Source organism: Typopeltis vanoorti, chromosome 4, assembly GCF_054136105.1.
Source record: "Typopeltis vanoorti isolate ZY-2024b chromosome 4, IOZ_Tvanoo_1.0, whole genome shotgun sequence".
NCBI classification, from domain to species: Eukaryota; Metazoa; Arthropoda; class Arachnida; order Uropygi; family Thelyphonidae; genus Typopeltis; species Typopeltis vanoorti.
The window spans coordinates 150326777-150348489 of NC_143552.1; the positions used below are offsets into that span (position 1 = coordinate 150326777).

Genomic DNA, 21713 nt, shown 5'->3' on the forward strand with positions numbered 1-21713 from the left:
GACACCAAACATTCAATGCCTCCTCTGATCTTTCACCAGGCACTGATCAGAAAAATCCTGTCCAAATTATATACCAAAACATCCTATGACCTTGAATGCATTCCTTCAGCTGCGCTGAAGATTTGTGCTCCAGAGTTGACTACTATTCTACTGTTGTCTCCTGTTTATGCTCTCTTATTACACTGGCATCTATTATCAACCTTGGAAGTTAGCCCATGTATAACTTATTTCCAAGGATGACAAATCCTTACAATCAAACAATCGTCCAATCTCCTTCACATAAGTCCTCTCTAAGATAATGGAAGGAGCCATCAGCTAATTCCTATGCTATCCCGTGAGGACTCAACTAATAAACGACTCCCAGTATGGCTTCTGCCAATGTAGTTCAACAGGGGATCTTCTCACTTATGTCACACACCTCTGGATAAGAACCATGTAAATGTTTGGTGAATGTAAAGTGGCTGCACTAGATATCTTTAGGGCTTGTGACTGGGTCTGATACAGGGGCCAATTAAGTGAGCTTTCGTCATTTGGTCTGTCACATGATTTCTGCAACTGGATCGCCAGTTTCTCATTGGACATCCATTGTGCATGCAGGTTGATGGTTCCCTATCTTTTCACTATTCAACTAATGCTGGGGTCCCACAAGGTTCTGTCTTCTCACTCACCCTGATTCTTCTATACATTAATCACCTACTCCAACTGACCGCTAATCCGATACATAATTTTGCTGACAAGAGTACACTATATGCCTCCTCACCTGACAAGCCTTGCACTAAAGCAACCACCAAAGCAAACAGAGCAATAACTTCTGCAGGCCTAAATTCTGTTCTCCAAACCATTCTTCAATGGGTTCGGATAGCCTTGTCAATTTTGACACCTGCAAAACACAGTTTTGCCTTGTTTCCCACAAAACAGCCATATTATCCCAGATTGTATACATGGACTTCATGGACTTGTCTTTGACAACGTCCAAAAACCTTGGCAACATAGATCTTTCTACTTAGAATTACCTTGATGTCAAGACTCTCTTGGCATAAACACATTCCAACCACTGCCTCCTCGTTAGCCAAAAAATTGGAATTCCTCTTTTATTTGGCGCATTGCTTTATCCCTGAAAAGCTATTGGCCATGTACAGATCACACGTCTTCCCATCCATCGAGTACTGGTCTGTCATCTGGGAAGGTGCCCCTGGGAACTCCCTAAGCGTTGAGGACGTAGTGCAGAAGAGAGCAGAAAGACTGATTAATCATGTTTATTAAATCAAACAGTTCGTGCAACTCTTATGTTGAGTCTCAATTTTTGTTGAGCTTCCTAGTTACCATACATGTATTCAGCTTCTCATATAATAAAATATAAAAGAGATAAATCGTACCTTGCACTCAGTCTACTTATTTAGAGTGTGTTGTATTTTCCAGTATTATGGGTGTCTACGCTATATTAGAGTATGTCAGGATAGTTTGTCTTTTTGCAGATGATGATTAATTTTCATTTCTTCTTCTTCTTTGAGTATTACCACTTATCGGAGGTTGTCGACCACTTTGGAAAAATTTGAGCGTTCTTCAGCCATTCTTTAGAACTCATGTCTGTCCACTGTATGATGTCTGCCAGCCAAGATCTTCTTGGTCTTCCTTGTCTTCTTCTTCCGTTTGTCTTCTCTTTTATAATCAAGTGAAATATCCTATATTTTTCATTACGAAGTAGGTGACCAAGATATATTTTTTCTTTTAATGGTATCTAAAAGTTCACATGATTTCCCCATTTGTTTCCAGTACATCTTGATTGGATGTTTTGCTGTTCATTGGATTTTTAACTTTCGGCAGTATAACGACATCGCAAAGGTTTCAAGTTTTTTTTATTTATTCAGTTATTTTTTTATTTTGATTGATGTTGTCTTCAAGGTCCAAGTTTCTGCATCATACAGCACCATCAGACCATACATAGCATATAACCATGCGTACTTGAAGCTCTTAAGCAGAGGCTTGAGTTATTGTTATATAGTCCTGGAAGACGGGACACCCAGGTCGAGAGGCACTGAAATGGCTACTGGAGAAGAGCATAGAGGAACTTGCAATGAAGTTAACAAGAATGATGAAGCTGGATCAAAGCCTTCTAGAAGTTGAACTTCTGATAGAGTTAATCTTAAAAGAAGAAAATAGGAACATGGAATGTAAGAATTATATATCAAGGAAAACTATAGCTGCTAAAGAAAGAAATGAAAAGAACTGCAGTTCAGATTTTAGGAATCAGTGAACTGAGATGGACAGAAATGAGCCACTTCAATACCGATTACTTGATTATGTAGTACTCTGGACTTGAAACCTTCGAAGAAATGGAGTAGCATTCATAGTTAGAAGAGAATACAGAAAAATAAATTTTGGGTTACAACTCAGTGTCTGATAGAATAATTCTTATCAGAATAAAGTAATATCCATTGAGAGTTATAATCATACAAGGTCTGCACTCACTGCAGATGTGAGTGCAGACACCTGTATGAGGGAAGATGAAGTCGAAGAATTTTACAGCAGCATGCAACGAGTAGTACACAATATTGGTAAATAAATACAGAATTTTTCCTGTTATTAGGTGACTGGAATGCAAAAGTGGAAGAAAAAGAAGAACAAGGCATCACTGAAAAATTTTAGTTACGACTGAGGAATGAAGCAGGAGAAGGTATGTTGGAGTTTTTGTTGAGAACAGTTGCTTTATTGCAAACACTTTCAACAACATAAAAGAAGATTGTACGCATTAACTTCACGAAATGGAGAATATAGCAATCAGATATATTATACTGTTGCCAGGTGTAGAAACGCTCTCCAACAGCAAAAACACTACCTAGTGCAGACTGTGGGACAGATCATGTGGGACAGATAGCTGAAGTTAAATTGCAATTACGGGCTAAGAAGATACAAAAGGAGAGTATCAGATTTGATTTACATTATATAATGAAGCATTTAAAGTAGAAGGCAAAAAGAAATTAAAAATTTTGGAGAAGACAGGAAGAGAATTATAACTGTGGGAAAAAACAAAATGTACATAGCAGAAGTAACACATCAAGACAGAAAGGTTGTAAGTGGTTGTCAGAAAAAGCTATTCAAATAGTAGAGGAAAGTAAAAAAAATGAAACTTCAGAGAAACAAAGAACGAATGGAAGAATGCCAAAAGGAAAACTTCCTGGAGCTGATGGAGTGTCAGTAGAATTATTAAGAGTACCTGGGGATGAAGAAATGAATATATTGACTGAAATTGTCGACAGGTTTGGTAGAAAATATACTGACCTTGAGATTATAAGAAAGCTTTTGATTGCCTGAATCACAAATTGATCTTGATTGTTATACAGCTCTCTTGATAAGAGAGCTGTATAACAATCAAGAAGCTTCAGTAAAAAACAGTCTTTGCAGAAACAGAAGTATTCCAATGGGAAAAGGGGTGCTGCAGTGTTGTATACTGTCACCCTATCTTTTTAATATTTATAGTGAATATATTATGAGAATGGCTAACTTAGACAAAGATCCAGCTGGAATTAGGACTGGTGGTAGAAAAATAAATAATTTAAGATATTCAGACAATCTAAGATATTCGGATGATACAACTCTCATAGCAGAAACTAAGGAAAATCTGGATCTGATTCTATTGGTTAAGAGGCGATTATCGCTAAACAGAAATTAATGTACTTTGGACATATGATGCGAGCTGATCAATCATAGGATAAGATATTGGGGAAAACTGACGGAATGAGAACAAGAAGAAGATCACAAAAGAGTTAGATGGAAAACATAAAAGAACTTACCAACTTGAACTTACAATTGCTGAAACAAAGGACAAGGGGTCAAATGGGATGGACAGCATTTATGCACAAGATCACCAATAGACGAAAACAACTGGATGACACATAAAAACAACAAACTGGAAGCTCTAAATTTAAATTGAGATTACACAGTGTTGATTTCATCAAGAAAAAAATGTTTTGCCATTTCATTCTAACTTTTATTTCCATTTCTGGGTTACATTCTTCATTTAACCAACATTCAAGTTATTTAAATTTTGTCACTCTTTCTATCTGTTTCCCATTTAAAGAAAGTGCTGATTTAAGAAATGGTTTCTTGGTTGCGATCATGAATTTAGTTTTCGTGATATCTATTCTTAATCCCATTTTTTCACTTTCTTCATTCCCTAATTCTAGAAGATTTTGAAGATCCTGAATATTGTCAGTAGTAAAGCTGTGCCACCAGCATATCGGATGTTATTGATGATTTCACCATTTACGTCAATCTCTTCCTCTCTTCCTTTTAAGAATTTTTGAAATATGGCTGATGAGTATATGTTAAAAAAGAAGAGGCGACAGCACACATCCTTGTCTTACCCCTCGTTTGATGTTAATGGAGTCTATAATAATGTCATCAACTTGAACACCTGCCTTTTGGTTCCAATATAAGTTTTCGATTATCCTGACGATTTCACCATCTAATCGAATTCTTTTTAATAATTTAATGATGTTAGTATGTCAAACGTCAAATGCTTTCTCGAAGTCGATGAAACAAACGAATACTTCCTTGTTTCAGGGCCTCTCTTGTTCCCAAACAGGTTCTAAAGCCGAATTGGTTATCACTGATAGTATCTTCACATTTTATGTATATTGTTATTTTCAGAAAATTTTTCAGAACATGACTCATTAGGGTGATCACTCCAAAGTCATTACAAGTTTTACAATTGCTTTTTTAGGTATCATATCGTGATGACAGTCGATTGTAACCAATATTGAGGGATATGCCTATATCGTAGGTCTCATGAAATAGCTTTATTGATATAGTAATAATGTCGTCTCTTCTAATAATTTCACTATTTCTGCTGGTATTCTATCAGGGTCTAAGACTTTGCCATGTTCAGCGCATATTCCACCTCTGATCTTAGAACGAATGGACCTTCCATTTCTTCATAACTATTTCCTTAGTTTTGTTTCTTATCAGTAAAGAGTTCTACTTATTTCGTCCATTATTGTATTCTATCACCCTTCCTGGATATTCTTTCTCCCTTTTTGTTTCAAACGATACATGGTTGATTTTTCTTAATATATCTGAGATCTTTCAGATTTTTGTTTAAATTCATGCTTTTCCTATAGAAATTATATTTTTTTACATTTTTCATTCATTCAGATTTCTTTTGCTTCTTTGATCTTATCTTTAATAATTTTCTGAAACACTTTCCTTTTTACTGCTCTATAAGGACGCAAAGTATTGATACATCTCACTGTGAAGACAGATTTTAATTTGTCCGATCATGATTCATCAACTCTTATGGCGTCATCATTCTTGATAAATTTTATCTCTTGATTCAGATCTTGACTCAGTCTTTTTCTTATCTCTGGGTTTTTTAACTTTCCTAGGTCAAATCATTTTTTGTTGATGTTTCTTAAGTATAGCTTTCAGTCTAAGTTTTAACCCTGTCATCAGTAGATTATGATCAGAAGCAATATCCACATTAGGATAGGGTATTGTGCTCTTTAGGTAACTTCAAAAATTAATTAGCAAGTAATCAATTTGCCAGAGGCCTGTGTAGCTCAGTGGAAGTGAGGCTTGCATCCTCTGCGCTGGATCGCTCGAAGTTAGACTTTGGTTCAAGTCTAGTCGCCCACTGGGGGAATTTTTTCTAAGCCTATCTTCGACCGATTCCCGAGTTAGTCGATCTCTGGCACGGGTATGCGGTTTTTTCTCTCAGAAACTCGGGTTTTTCGTCCCGTAAGCTCAAGAAAATCGACCGTAGTACCCACATTATTTTCACACAGTAACATATCCTGTTTGGGTTAGGTACCAAGAGTTGGCAGCACTTGCTTGCCAGTTTCTTCGTCATTTGCCGCCTATAATTAGTGAGAAACATGGGCCAGCTATCTCTGATTGGCTACTGGCAGAGATTGAACTGCTCACTCAGTCTCCAAAAGCTGGTCTCCTCGCCTACTCCGTCTAAGGGAATAAAAGGCGTTAGCTGATTTATTTTATTTTATTTTATCAATTTGCTTTCTGACTATATTTGAATTATTATCCTGTGGTGATCGCCAATTATATAGTCTTTGGGGTGGAAGCTTAAACCATATGTTTGTGATCATTAGGTCCTTTTTTTTGGCAGAATTGATTAAGACAATCTTTGCTCTCATTTCTTGTTCCCGGTCCATGTTCGCTAACTATATCTCTACTTCTTCCTTCCCCAACTTCAACATTGAAATCACCCATGACGATGTTAATATCATGTTTTTTGTATTTTTCATTAGTTATTTTAATTGACCATAAAATTCTTCTCTCTCGGTATCATTCTTTTTAGCAGTAGTAGCATAGACCTGTATAAGATTGATATCGAATGGTTGACGTTTCAGTTTAAATAGCATCATCCTAACTGAGTAGGTGTGAAGGTCAACAGTGACTTACTGGCATCTTGTTTAATATTATTCCAACTCCGTTTTGATGATTGTTTTCACTACTTCGAAAGTGATTCATTGTCACGTCATCAACTTGAGTTTTGCCCGATCCTAGCCACCTAACTTACTCATTCCAAAAATCCGATTTGCAAGTCTTTTTATTTCTCGGATGGCGTTTCTTAGCTTACCTGTTTCATACAGGTTTCTGACATTCCAGGTTCCTAGTTTTAGTGGACACACCATGTTGAGCCTGGTAATTCTTTGCTCCTCTGTCCCATTTAAGGAACGCCTGGAACTTCGGGCCATTTGTCTAGATTTCTTCGCAATGGTAGTTCGTCTGGGATGAATAGAGCTGTATTTGCTTTCTGGTCCGCAGTATTACGGACATACGCAATAAACTGTATTGCCATTTGCTATTTTCCTATCACATGCGTTACTGTTATCATGAGATTTCAACCTTGTGTCAGTACTGTCAAAACTGCTTCTCTTTGTCACAGGATTGAATCCTTTAATTTTCTCTGGCAGTCAGCCCTGACCAGGTGCTGACTGTCAGAGCCAGCTGAGTCCAGGTTGTTTATAGAGGTCTGCTCCTCTGAAGATTTTTTTGCGCATTTCACCGTTGGGACATGAATCCTCTTCCTCTGATTTGTCTGTTTCATCTTCCTACAAAGGTGATAACGGACCTCTTCACAGAAGTCCGTTCCATTCGATTCGACTGTAATAGTTAGCTATTACGGTCGAACCTATAAAGGCTTTTGCTGGTGGGTTTGAGCTATGGATACAAATACCATTTACACAGGAAAACGTCTACAATAATGAGAGTTATAATAATCAGTAATTAAGTTCAACAATTCCCTTTTCATGAAATTCCATCCATGCAAGGATTTAGACATATGGTACATTAGTGCCGTGGTTTTCTAAGTCTTTTTTGTTTTTTTATTATTGTACTATTTATTTAATTTTTTTTTTTTTTTTGCCCAATCTGAGAACACATTCATGATGGGGATTCGAACTCACAACCTATTGGTTGGGGAGGGGAGATTATCTGCTCGGCTAGCCAGAGAAAGCAACTGGTAATCAAAAAGTTGTTATCAAAAAAAAAAAAAAAAAAAAGAAAGAAAGAAAAAAAGAAAGAAAATAGAAAAAGAAAGAAGAAATCAGTTAACGACTTTTATTCCCTTATTGGAAGTAGGAAAGGCCACTTTATCCCTCTCTATCTTTTGGAAACTAAGAGGACAGTTTAGTCTCCACCAGTAGCCAATCAGCTATAGCTGGCCCAAGACTATCACTAATTATATATGGCATCTAGTGAAGAGAGGCAGCTGACAAATGTCACCATCTCTTGGTTTCTAACCCTAACACAATTGTGTTAGGGTTAGAAACCATAACAATTGAAATAATGTGTGTTCTAACGTCGATTTTCTTGAGTTTATTGGACAAAAACCAGAGTTTCTGGAAGAAAAAATTCTGCTTGCCACTGCAAGAGATCAGCTAACTCAGGAACCATCGAATTAAGGCTTAGAAAAAGTTTTTTTAGTCGACAACTAGAATCATTCCTGTCATTCTTCAGGCGGCTTAGCACAAAAAAGTAAACGCCATTCCACGGAGCTACACATGCCTGTTAGAAAGTAGTTATTATTATTGTTGTTGTTGTTGTTGTCGGTAGCAGCAGCAGTAGTAGTAGGAGGAGGAGGAGTGTAGGCTTCTGCACTATTTCTGATTCCATAATGGTCAGCCAGAAGAAAGGATGCTATATATAGGTTCAATTCTAGTCGCTGACCATAGGAACTTTTTTCGGCTCTTCCATAATCTTTTTTTGATCAGCGAAGTAGAATATTTCGCTTCCTGAAAGTAGATTTTTAATCCCTATTTCATAAAAATCGAATCACTGCTTAAGACAACAATTGTGAGTTAGATTTCAGGATCACGAGATGGGGGAAGTTGTCTGCTTTACGCTCTCCCTAACTCCTTTAAACATATCGGTAGTCCTAAGTTCAGCGATCGTTGAGAGCTAAGGATTAGAGATCGTATGTCCACCGTTTCCAAAACTTAAAGCTTAAGGAACTCTGCTTTATGAATGTTCCTGTCATGTCAACTCTCCTCTTTCTCTTCTTCTATCTCTTTTTTATGTTGCTCTCATCAACGAAAGGCTATTTGCAAACGTATAGTACATTTTGTAACGTGGATGTGCGAAGTATTTGTTTCTGTTTTTATCATTCTAGTTTATTTTTTGTATTCTTTTACATAATCCTGAAACCCTGCTCTAAAGACCTGTTTTTCTGTTTTTATCATTTTAGTTTATTTTTTGTATTCTTTTATATAACATGTAACATTTTGGAGCCACTTCATGCCTCCAATACGCTGTTAGGTGTACTCACACCGGGCAATGAAATTCATCTCCAACCTAAAAAAAAATTCATCTCCTGCTTTCTCCTTTTGCAAGTAAAAGGTATTAGTTAGAAATTTAATTTAATTAATTTATTTATTATTATTTAAAAGAAAAAGTTTAGAAATAAGAGAAACTAATATTCAGACTTATTTGAAGCAAAGACATGAGTTGTCCTGCTTAAATTCATGTGTAATGCTTAAAGGTACAGGATCAATAGCTGAATCTAATGTTTTACATTTTCAAACAAGAATGTGTCCAAAATAGAAACATGTGAATAAAATAATGAACCATTTAAGTTAACTACCTATATATATTTTAGTAATTTAAAGTTTTTTCCCCACATACTTGATAATTTAGATAACAATTTTTATGTCGAGGGGATTAGAGCTGCGTGGTTGCTTGCTGTTTTGGAAATGGCTATTTCATTTTCCTTATCCAGAATACTTCCGTGTTATTGGTACGTAATAAAAGGTGTAAGTAAGGTATGTGTAAATTGAAATTTCAGTTGGTCAGAATTGGTCAGTTAAACCAATAGGTCAGAATTAATCAGATAAATAGAAAAAAAAAAATTGATTAAGAATTGGGCGATTCGTATAACGAAATTAGAGGAATATTACGTTAAGATGATCGTTGTCGATTCACCGACAGGATAGTACAGTATGAGTATTATTGAAGTTAATAGTTTTAATGAAATAAACTTATTAATATAGGATTACTTATTAGTATAACATTAATATAAGCTTATTAATTAAACCTAATATAGAGTACTAAAACTGTGTATATATTCTGTATTTATCGCTATGCATTTCTAGATGTAGGTAAAGGAAGCATTTAGAATGGCACAGGATATCCGAATAGGTAATATTCTGTTCAATATTTCATCACCTATTCTGTAAGAATCAAGTAAAAAATTGAAAATGCTATTGATCTAATTATTCATTGAATGACATTGAACAGAAAGAATGCCAGTCGAGTGACTGGCATTCTTACATTGACGTTCTTTACAAAGAGTAAATAATTTTTTTTTCATTTTTTTTTTTTTTGAGAGTTGTAAAATGAATGCTGCCATTTCACCACGTAGAAGCCATTTTGCATTTCTTCTGTGGTTAAAAGATTTTGGAGAAGTTTATAAAAGCTTGTATGCAGAATTGCCTTCTTCCTGAGAGTGAAATTTCTTAAAGTTCGGTCTTATCTTTAGTAATCTTGTCAGATTTTATAATAAATTAAGAAGAGTAGTTGAGGAAGGAAATATATACACCAAGATCTTTCCAGATTAGTTAATAGATTAGAAGATTGGATATCTGACAATTATTTGTTTTACTTGGGAGAGGTGGAGCAGTATTATTATTATTATACAGGCATCCCCATAGAGTCAGAAACTCATCATGGATTATTGTTATTATTGTACAGGTATCTTATTAATGAGATAGAAAGTCGCACGTGGAATCTTACAGGGGGAATGGCTGTAAGCTGATATACTAATATATTTAACTGCAGGGAGATAATTAGTTATTTCAAATTATGTGAAGCTAATAGTTATTGGGAATGATATCGATGTATAGCTTTTCTGGAGAATTTGTGTTGGCCGGAAAGGTGAGAAAGCGAGCAGGGATATCAGTTTACTACTAATTGTAAGGTATGAAACTTTGGTATTCACAGATGGAGGTCTGTATCCTCTGTTGGTTTGGCCATACTGAAGGAAGTTGGGAAACAAAGAACTTAGTGTGATGTTGGAGGGAGATTGAACTTCAGAGAATATACTGTTATGGCAAGCCATATTAGTGAGGATATGGACCAAGAGAGAGAGAGAGAGATAGGATGTGCTTCTGCTGTATAAACCTGGTTGGCCGGGTGGTTAGCATATCCGCTCTCTAGTCAAAATGCTGTGGGTTCGAATCCTGCCACGAGCATGGATGTTTGTGATTGTCTGTAAAAATACTAGTGGTGGTGGTCAGCAGTAGATGGCATTTGTGTAGATGATAAAGGTAGTTGCAGTTGGTGGATTGGTGGAGACGGAGGGTTGTAGAGTAGGTGCCCTCCCGCGATGAGTCTTTGGACTCCCTGGAAGTGTTACATAATAACAATAATAAACTCCTAATACCTGGAATTCTGTGCACAAATATAGTTTTGTTTGGATTTTGAGAGGATGAACAAATGGAAGAAAATACAGAGGTAGATAGCCAACATGATAATGGGACTGTGTAGTGTCAGTATGAAGATAGTTGAGGCCACATGATCTGCAGACTTTGGTAGGTTCGGTTGAGTTGTTTTGGATTTACAGTTGAAAATGTGAAATTCGTTGTCTGTGAGGATAGCAAGAGTGCAGTCAGTGAATGAGTTTAAAGAGTTATGATATAATTTTAATAAATAACTATCGTATACCTAAAGCTATTAAGGTACTGGGTAACTATAGCTTAAGGGAATGCTACAGTTTTTATATACTAATGCTAGAAGTATCAGGAATAAGAGAGGGGAGTTTTTCGGCATTGATTTTTATAGCATCACCAAAAGTTTTAAGCATTAGTGAGACTTTCATAGGTAAAATGGATACTAGATCCAATGTTATTCCAAGCCAAATGTTTGTAGAAACTATGAAAGTTTTATATGTTGACCTGAGAGCTTATGAGGATACAATTCCTCAGCATCCCCTGAATTGCCTTAGCTTGCACTACTTAAAAGACATGGGCACTGCCCAAGCGGCAATGTATTTGCCTTTTATTAGTGCATTTTTTAAGGTTTCACTGACCTGACAGCTGTGTTGAACTGGTTGGTTTTCTTCAGAGACCAGGCAGAAACCTTAAGAGAGCAAAAACTCTTGTTCACTACTAAGGAAATTGAAATGTCAGAGTGGTATGGAGTTTGTGGATGTGAGAAAGGACTTATACAAGAAGGATTGTTTGCATCTGAAATAGATTTAGTGTTCAGAGTTGGGAAAAAAGTGTTGTTGAATGTAGTGAAAGTGGATGTGTAAAATTGGGGGAGCTATCGAATGGATATGCAGACATCAGTGGGATGGTTAAATGTAAGAATGTGTATAATATGCCTAAGTTAGTACCACTGGTAACAAATCAGGGATAGTTAGTATGAAATGTCAGGATAGCGGTGGGCATAAGGGGCTTTTGCACTTTATGCACACTAATCCCAGGAGGAATTTTTGGCATTGGTTAGTTCATCCTGGCCAAAGGTTATTGACATTAGTGAGACATGGCTAACAGAAGATGATATAGTTAGTGGGATAGAATGTGAAGGGTATAGTGTGTTCAGGGAAGATAAAAAAACAATGGGTGAAGGAGTTATTGATGTTAGTCAGTGAACTGCAACCAAAGAGAGTAAAAGTTCAGCTGCAGTCCAGCAAAAATAGCACATATGAGCCTATCTGGTGTGAGATAGATGCCAGCAAAATAAAATATACGGTTGGATGCTGCTATAAACCAGGGGATGGAAAAGATAATGGAGATAGTATGCATCGGCAAATAGGCTCAATGAGTGGAGGGTGAGTAATTATTATGGGGGATTTCAATTATGGGAACATAGATTGGAAGGAGAAGAGGACACATGGGAGGAAGGAAATGGAATTTATGCAGTTACTAAGGAATAATTACCTGAGACAACATGTGATGGAATATACTAAGGGTTTGAGAGTCCTCGATCTAGTAATTGAATCTGAGATTTTGTCTATAACCAGTATGACCTGGCAGGTGTAAGTGTGTGGAATCTTCAGCTAAGAGTGGGTATATGTGGAATTACACAGCTGATAAGTAGCTTAGGTGATTGTTTGGATCAGTGCCATAGTGTGTGAAACTGCAAGAGCTGGATGTTGATAGTGCATTGGGAAGCAGGAAAGAAGGGTTTGAGGGAAGTAATCCATTTAACTCCTACTTGATTTACTCTCCTGACTAGAGTCAGGAGAGTAAATCAAGTAGGAGTTAAATGGATGAATATCATTATTAAGCTGGAGCTACAAAAAATGAAAAATATGTGGAGGGAATTCGCAGAGAAAGATAACCAGCAGGCACATGAACAGTACAAAGCACAGGCCAGAAGAGTAACCAGTGTGATAAGAAAAGCAAAAGCATGAAAGGAAATTAGCAGTGCAGGCCAAGATAATCCCAAACAGTTCTTTCGATATGCTGCAAGTAAAAGGCAAAATATGTATGGCAGAATGATTGTAATGAATGCCGATGGTAGGGAGGTAACTGAATCACTTGAAATAGTAAAATTACTAAGGGAACACTTTGCAAGAATATATCATCCAGGTAGAGATATTGCAGTAATGAGAGAGGCAAAGGCTTATATGTGAATTGAGGTAAGTGAAATGGAGGTGCATGGCATATTACAGAACCTTAATGTGAGTACAGCTATGGGATTAGATAATATACCAGCTCAAGTTTTATGTGAAAGTACTTGAGAATTGTCAGTGCCCTTGACCACATTGTTTAATCTAAGTCTCAGCTTTGGGATAGTCCGAGGGGATGAGAAGTGGGGGGAAACAGTTTCATTGCATAAAGGAGACTCCAAAACTGATGTACAAATTACCAAGCAATGAGCATATCAGGAGTTGTTGTTGTCAAGGAAAAGTTGGTCAAGATCAAAATACAGGAATGGATATAGAAATGGGATACTATATGGGGGGGGGGGTTTATAAAGGGTAGGTCATGCCTCAGTAACTTGCTCATGTTTTATAATACAGTTGACAGCTGAGTTGGATAAAGGTCATATGTTTACAGTGATACTGCTGGACTTTTCAAAAGCCTTTGACAAGATACTACATGGAATTCTAATTAATAAACTGCAGCACGCTCACACACACACACACACACACACACACACACACACACATGGGGATGTGCTGCAGTTTAGTGATGGATATATAGGGTTGGTAAGGTGGATAAGAGGGTGATTTGTGCAGAGATATCAAAGAGTAATTTATTCAAGAGTAGTCCAGAAGAAGGCCTGTGATTAGTGGCGTACCACTTTTGCTACTGTTTAATTTGTACATTAATGATATAGGAAAGGATCTGAGAGGAAGTGTTCAGTTGCTTGCTGATAATGAATAGTTGGGTAGTGCAATAGTTAATAAGTGATGTTAAAATTTTGATGAATTATTTTGATATCATGGCATTCTGGGCCAAGGAGAATGGATGTCAGTTTAATATGGCTGAGTGTAGGATATTTTGTGGTGAAAAAATTTCCAGCTGTATACCACATTGCTTGAACTGTACTCCAGGAAATTGATTAAGCCAGAGATTTGGGAGAGTTCTTGGATAGGGAGTTAAAGTTTAGGGGGCACATAGAAAAAGTGTCTAAAGCAGCTTATCAGATCACTTGGTTCCTGAAGAAGACTTTGACGGGCAGAGACAGTCAGGTTATTGTTCTTCTTTATTGTGCCTTGATAAAACCCCATCTTGACTACTTGCACAGATCTGGTTACCAAGGTTTCTTGTGATGAGGAAAGGGTGGAGAGGATCCAAAGGCAAGTACCAAGATGGTAGCAGGTCTATGGAATGAACGTTACGAGAACAGGTTGAAGATTTATGGGTTACAGAAACTGGTTGACAAGCGGTAAAGGGGTGATATGCTGGAGTCATACAAATTGCTGAAGGATTTTTACAAGATTAATTCAGAGGAAATTTTTCAGCACAGGTCTGATGGTGGAGAACTAAGGAGCCATCCTTTGGAACTGAGTAAGAGTGTAGTTAGCAAGGGTGTTTGAACTAGGCTCTTTTGCTTGAGAAGTGGTGAATGAGTGGAATAGGTTGCCAGAGTCTGTTGTGGGTGCTATGACTGCGAATGAGTTCAAAGTATGATAGATACTGTGCAAATGTTGGATAGTGCTTGACATGATGTTTAGGACCTCTCTCGACGAGGAAGGATTCCATGGAGTAGCCCACAATAATAATAATAATGATTGATGTGGAATTACAAAGCAGGTGATTATGACAAGCTGAGAAGTCTGCTTTCGAGAGAGCCATGCCATAAGAATTTGGAGGGGAGAGATATTGGTAGCTCATGGGAGTTGGTCAGGGATGTTTGAAAAAAAAAACAGTATCTTGAATGTATACCTTGATCCAAAGATAAATCAGGTAGGAGTTAGATAGATGAATAGCTTCATTAAGGAGGAGTTGCATTCATAAAAAAGGTTATGGATAGATTATAAAGAAAAAGGTGATCAGCATGCCCATTAGCAATATAAGGTGCAGGCAAGAAGGGTGACCAGTATTGTAAGGAAGGATAAAGCTAATTATAAGAGAAAGCTAGCTGATGAGACCTAAAGAGTTCTTTTCCTATGTGACAAGTAAAAGGAATGACTATGGAAAGATGACTCGACAAAGTTCTGGTGGTGTGGAGTAATAGAACCCAAACCAGATAGTCGAATTACTGAGTGAACATTTTGCAGGGGTATAGTATACCATCTAGGTGATGACATTGCAATGTCAGGTGGGATGTTGACTGATAGGAGAATAGAGGTTTAAGAAAGGGAAGTGCTTAAAATATTTCAGAACACATCCATTGAATTAGATGCCATATTGACCTGTGTATTAGGAGAATGTGCAAGGGAATTATCAGCATTCATGACCAAGTGTTTAATTTATTTTAGCCTCACTATTAGGAAGGTGCCATTGGAGAAGAAAGAGGGCAAAATAGTCCCATTGCATAAAGGAAGTTCCAGAGACAGAAGTAGCTAATTATAGGTCCATCAGAATTCAGGATCGGATGGATAGGAATATGATACGGGATTACATGGTTTTGTGAAAGGTAGCTGTAGTAATTTGCTTACTTTTTATAATCAAGTAACAGTGGAGTAGGATATGGGAAATGGCCACTCATTGATATTACTAGACTTTGCAAAAGTATTTGATAAGATTCCAAATAGAACTCTGTTGCATAAACTGAAGCAAATCAGAATGAATATGGTGATTTGGAATAGAGGATGGACAGATATCAGAGTGGATTATGGAGGAGTTGAGTACAGGGGAAGATAAGTGACCAGTGGTCTACAGGGTTCAGTATACTTGGACCTCTATTGTTTAATTTGTATATCAGTAATGTAGGAAATATTTGACAAGAAATATTCAGTTGTTTTGCTTATGATGCAAAGCTGGGATGAGCATGGGCAAAGTTAACATGGCGGGCATAAGTTGATGCACTTTGGGAAGATATCAGAAACTATGTACTAAATTGATGGAACTGAACTGCAAGAAACAGATGAGGCCAGTAACTTGAGCGTGATTGTGGGTAGAGGGATTAAAGTTTAGAGGGCATATTGCAAAGGTAATCAAAACAGCACATCAGGTTATGTGGTTGTTAAAGAACACTAACAAACAGGGATAGAGAGATTATTGTTCCCCTATAATATAACTTTAATAAGGACACATCGGGACTACTGCACAGAGACTACCAGATTCCATGGAGATAAAGAAGTTGAGAGGCTCCAGAAGCAAGTGACAAAGATTGTGACAGGACTGCAGAATGTCCCTTATACGAGAATAGAATGATGGTCTGTTGGCTTCAAAAATTAGCTGATAGACAAAAGAGGGATGACACGAGAATATGGGTTTCCACTCGTGAAATTACTTCACGTGCAAACTTTGTTTACACTTGATAAAGGATTAAATTCTTGGCATCTTTAATTTATAGTATAACCAAGTGGAAAAACTTTCAATATCTATCTCTAATCCAGAGTATTTTAGTAATAAGGTGTGGCAACTTTTGGCTACTTGTATATGGAAATATGATTTCTGCATTACTTCAACCATGGTATTACTTCTGGGTCTGACTCCCACTGATGAGACTTCAATAAAGGTTGAAACTGGTCTGGGTAGTGACCCTGTCCATTATGGGTTACTAGGTAAGTGATGTGAAGTCATTAGCCTCTATATATATGAGTTGCCCATTGTGAAGTAACTTCACATGCAAACTTTGTTTGCTTACACTTGAATAAAGGATTAAACCAAGAATATAATTTTTTGGCATCTTTAATTTATAATAGAATCATTTAAGTTATTAGAGGAGTTTTATAGGTTTGACACTGAAGACTTTTTTCACTACATGGCAAGAAGGGAGAAAACAAAGGGTCATTCAGTTAAAGCATCACTCTGTTGTGCAATTGGAAGAATGACGGTATGTTGTGTCTTTCGATTGGAAAAGGTCTAAGTTCGATTCTTGTCATGATGACTGGAGGAATTTTTCATATGAAATTTTTCGATTGAAGGTGATTTAGCCATCTCATACAGAGGTAGCAGGGTTTTTCATTCCACATACAGACAAATCGGCCTTTAGGACACATGCAATTTACAGACAAAAAAATACTAGTGGTGGTGAGCAGTAGATGGTGTTGGTGTAGATGATGGAGACAGAGCTGTAAAGTAGGTGTCCTCCCTCGATGAGTCTTTGGACTCCTTGGAGGTATCACAAAATTATAATAATGTGTAAGAGTGCTTGATGCTTAAGGAGATGTATGATAGGTATTGTGTGAATGAATGCTAGTGTGTTAGTAACAGATCTCCTATAATGAGTCTTCTGACTCCATGGAGATTCCTGTATAATAATTATCATCACAGGCAGCCACTACATTAAACAACAGAAATTTGCACATCCAGAAGGGAGATACGTTGTGCATTATGAGATACTGGAGCAATTTGATGTGAAATGAACTGCATCTATATACAACTAGACTAGTCATGAAGGTTTGTGCAGATTTTTTTCTCAGTCTTGAGTGAAGGATATAATTTCTTATTAAATATAATCTACTTCCTGATCAAGTAAAAGCACTTCTTGCAACTAAACAAAACTACAAAGTTCGCTATCTGCACTACACCACCTACGCAGTATTTTTGTTCCTAATTACATATATTCTTTCTCTGGCTGGTTTACCAGTTTTGTGGAAAATCCCAAATTTCTGGTAGTAAAAAGCTTTGCTACCTTCATTTGAGGCTAGCTAATATTCCTTCAAAAATTCTTTATCAAATGCACCTATGATTGTTTTATCAGTTCCTTGTTTATTCTTCATGCACTAATTATTAAATGTTTTTTTTTATTTTTTATTTATTTTTAGCCTAGGTGTGTCAGTGAAAAGTTCCTTTCCCTGGAAGAGTTGCATTCCATTATTAAAATCTTACAGCACTTCAATGTCTTCAAGATCAGCTCAAGAGTTGCTGATTCCTCATCCATTTGGTCATATCGCAGCTAAAGAGTGGGGTAGAGAAGGCCATCCTGTCTTAGCAATTCATGGGTGGCAAGATAATGCTGGTACTTTTGATAGACTAATACCCCTTTTATCACCAAAACTTCATATTGTTGCTATTGATCTTCTAGGTCATGGCTTATCTTCTCACAAGCCTCCAGGTACTTTTTACCATTTATTTGACAGAATTAGTGAAATAAAACATGTTGTTGATTACCTTGGATGGAAGCAGTTTTCTATTTTAGGACATAGCTTAGGAGGAATGATTGGTGTTTTAACAGCTTCCTTATATTCTGAAATAATAGATACAGTAATTATTTTAGATATTATTAAACCTTCTTCTCGATCATCAGAAAGAATTCCAGCTATGACTAGGGCTGCATTGGACAGTTTTTTCATGAATGAAAAGAAATTTAGTGAACCACCTCGAGTATATACTAAAGATGAAGCAATTAAGAGACTTATTGATGGTGTGTTTGGTGAGTTAACAGAAGTTTCTGCTGAAATTCTTGTTAAAAGAGGTACAAAAATGTCTTCATGTGGACAGGGTGTTGTATTTGCAAGAGATATTCGTCTCTGGTGTCCTGAAATGTATATAATCTCTCATGATACACTGAAATCATATATTTCCAATATCAAATGCAACATGATCATAATTAAAGCTGATTCTTCAAGCTATGAACACCAGAATAAAACTCCAGAGATGTTAAATGAATTCATTGAGATATATAACAGATGCTGTAAAAAATTTGAATTTGTAAAAGTCAAAGGTAATCATTTTGTTCATATTAACAATCCTGAAGTTGTTGCGCCCTTTATAAATTCATTCTTTGATGGTTTAAAACCTTCCAATCTTTAATTGTATGTTTATTTTTTTAAATGCCTTTGCAAGAACAGAAAAATGTAATTGAACTATTTGAATTGTAAAGAATTTAGAAGGAAAATTGCAGTTATTTAAAAATCAAACCAAAACTGTATAGACAGAAATACATATGTATATAAAAAGAGTGTGTGTGTGAATGTGTTCAATAACTAGTGCACTTCTTAAATGCTAAGGAAATCAGTATTATAAATTTTTTTTGCTCATTTTTAGACATAATAATAATAAATATTGTTTATTAAACTAATAAATATAAAGTTAATAAATATTATTGAATTATGCAAATGAGATCACTCATCTTGCATGCAGGTTATATACACATTTGAGAGAGACAGGCACAATTCAATTATACAATCAATTCTCAGTATAGAGAACTCAGGGATAGTTTGTTATGGTTGGATAGCTTGCTGTAGTGAAATTTCTTTAGAATAGCATTATGCCTGTGGGGATTTGGTCAGGACTTTTTAGTACTTTGCTATAGCAAGTGAATTTGTTATAACAGTAATCGTTGTACTGCCAGTTGACTTTAATACTAATTAATAATTGCTGTCTATTTACAAAAGTACCTATATCTTTTATAGTAGCTCTTCCTACCTCCTGTTAATGGAAGGTCGCTGGATCAAGCAACTTCTCTTTTGCTTGAAGGTACTTACGCCAAATTCCAAAACACAGGCACCTTTAAATCTAAATATGAAGCTTTTTTTGTTTTTCAGTAATTTTTTTTATAAACCACCACTCATTAAAGGTTATAAAACCTTTTGTGGTATATTAGTATCATGGGAGGGCTAAGATATTTGTTTACTTAAATATTTTTTATATTTCTATTTATTAAAAATACTCTGTAAAACTCTGCTCTACAGACCAAAGATGGCACATTTTCAAGCCACTTCATACTCTTAAATAATCAGGGTGGTGGTCTGAGGTGATAAAATTAATTTTCCACCTAGAGACATTTACAAACATCTATACACACAATGGAATTTGAACTCATAACCTCTTGGTTGGAGAGTGGATATGCTATCCACTCATCAGTGCCATGTAATTGATCTGACTTTTGTCAGGAATGCAAATCTCCCTCACTGCATATTTTCCCTAATTGTTTTCTTATTTGTATACGATAATGGCAAACTGAACATTCCAGATATTAAGACATTTAAAGTGTATGTGGTAAGATCTTGCATTTTTGCATGTCATTATTCCTTTGAATTAACTTATTACTGAACTGCCAGTATTTTATGTGTTTCTTTAGGAACTGTTTTAGAAGTCTATGTAGAACCATAAATGACAGTAATAAAAATGCAGCTTAGATACTTGAATCTACATTTAAACTTATCCAGAACATGTTATGCATGCTTTTGCTTATGCAACAATACAACATGAACAACATTCTAAAAATTTCGTACCTTTCTTTTATTTCAGTTCAAAAATCACATTCTTTGCCTATAGTGTTCCATAGTAATTGATCAAGGGTAATAACTCATGTAGTTCTTTCTCTGAAGGTATACATTTCAGAGTTTAATACAATAGATAGACCATTTTCACAAGAAGACCTCTAGCTTCTTTATGCTGTCTTATTATATATCCCATATTACTTTAGTGTCATGACTGAAATAGCACAATGATTGAAGGTCTGCAGTTGGTAAAGGTCTCATAACAGCTGAACAGCTCTTAGGTTTCTCTACAGAAATGATATCATTTTGGTGATAATGAACCTGTATGTCTGATAATTGATCAGACATACAGGTTCACCCCATTCTTTTAAATACTACACATGCAATCTCACACAACTATAAATTTTGGAGAGAAGAACATATAATCATCTAGCTGCATATGGATTCTCGTTTTTCTTCACTACCTTTTCAGAGTTGTATATTTTCTCCTGTCATATTGCTTTCTCACACTCGTGACTAGTTTGGGGCTATTTTCATATATAAATAATTCTCATAATATATCAATATACCTTTTTTACCCCCCCCCCCCCCATCCACCACAGTAAAAATTATCTATTGTACAAATATTTTGGCTTATGTGTTGTAAGGTAACATCAGTGTGAGTGAAGAACAACAATAATGGATTTGAACAAAAGAAACAGTAGAGCACATGTGTTAAATTAGAATCATTCTATATATGCTGTCATGTGTTTGTTCAGATAAAAACACTACTGGGCTGGGGAATAAAACTGTTTAATACAGTTGAGAATAACAGTTTCTCAAACTTTACAGATAGAAAGTCGGTCATTACATTTAAGGTTTAATTGACAAAATAGAACTTCAGCACTTTTCTTGAATAAATGTTGATATTTATACTTAGATCTATGTTAAAGTTTGGTGTTATCCTTTTGCATCCTCTGTGATTAGTGTTTTTGATTTTGTGTTATGCCAGGCCAGATTTATGAGGTCTAATAAGCTGGATATGTCTTGATGTTCAGAAATGTTTTTTGACAATCTTCCTATTTGACCATAATAAGACAGGTAGCACAAACATAGAGCTTGGTAAACACTACATAGCATAATTGGCAAAAGTTTGTCTTTTTGAGAAGGTAAGAGGTTGCGAATTTGATCAATTGGTTGAAGGTAGCAGTAAGTTTCTATTTCTGTACTTCATGTTTAGAAGTGTTCTTAATATAAGGTATAGGATCCTGTGGACTTCTACTTCGTTTGGATGTTGTATAAGGGAGCTATTAAATTATTTTTTGTCTTATTCTTGGTTTGTAGCCATTAAGTAAAGTTTGATTCATAGTTTCCAGTTCTTGTTGGAGTAAAGCAACCAATTTTGTTGTGCTTTAGTCATGGGATTTTTACAATACTTTACTTTTGAGATTGATGGTGAACAGATAATTTTAAATGTAATAAC

The 21713-nt window shown here is 36.0% G+C and overlaps 1 protein-coding gene across 4 annotated transcripts; it reads left to right on the forward strand.

Moving 5' to 3' along the window:
* The first annotated feature begins 9209 nt into the window (after window positions 1-9209).
* On the forward strand, window positions 9210-20821 carry LOC150107752 (serine hydrolase-like protein). Of its 4 annotated transcripts, none has more exons than XM_090392028.1 (2): window positions 9210-9253; window positions 17852-20821. In XM_090392028.1, the coding sequence occupies exons 1-2, from the start codon at window positions 9210-9212 to the stop codon at window positions 18837-18839; spliced, it is 1032 nt and encodes a 343-aa protein (XP_090248154.1). In that variant the 3' UTR covers window positions 18840-20821. The 4 variants fall into 4 exon arrangements, with proteins under 4 accessions (XP_090248154.1, XP_090248156.1, XP_090248157.1 ...); XM_090392030.1 differs by having other exon boundaries at window positions 9213-9278; XM_090392031.1 differs by having other exon boundaries at window positions 9221-9269.
* Window positions 20822-21713: the final 892 nt, after the last annotated feature.

Excerpts from the sequence above, each read along its gene's own strand:
- LOC150107752 (XM_090392028.1), top strand. The coding sequence starts at position 9,210 with ATGGCTATTTCATTTTCCTTATCCAGAATACTTCCGTGTTATTG. Across the intron at positions 9,254-17,851 it reads AGAATACTTCCGTGTTATTG|CCTAGGTGTGTCAGTGAAAA; the intron begins GTACGTAATAAA and ends ATTTATTTTTAG.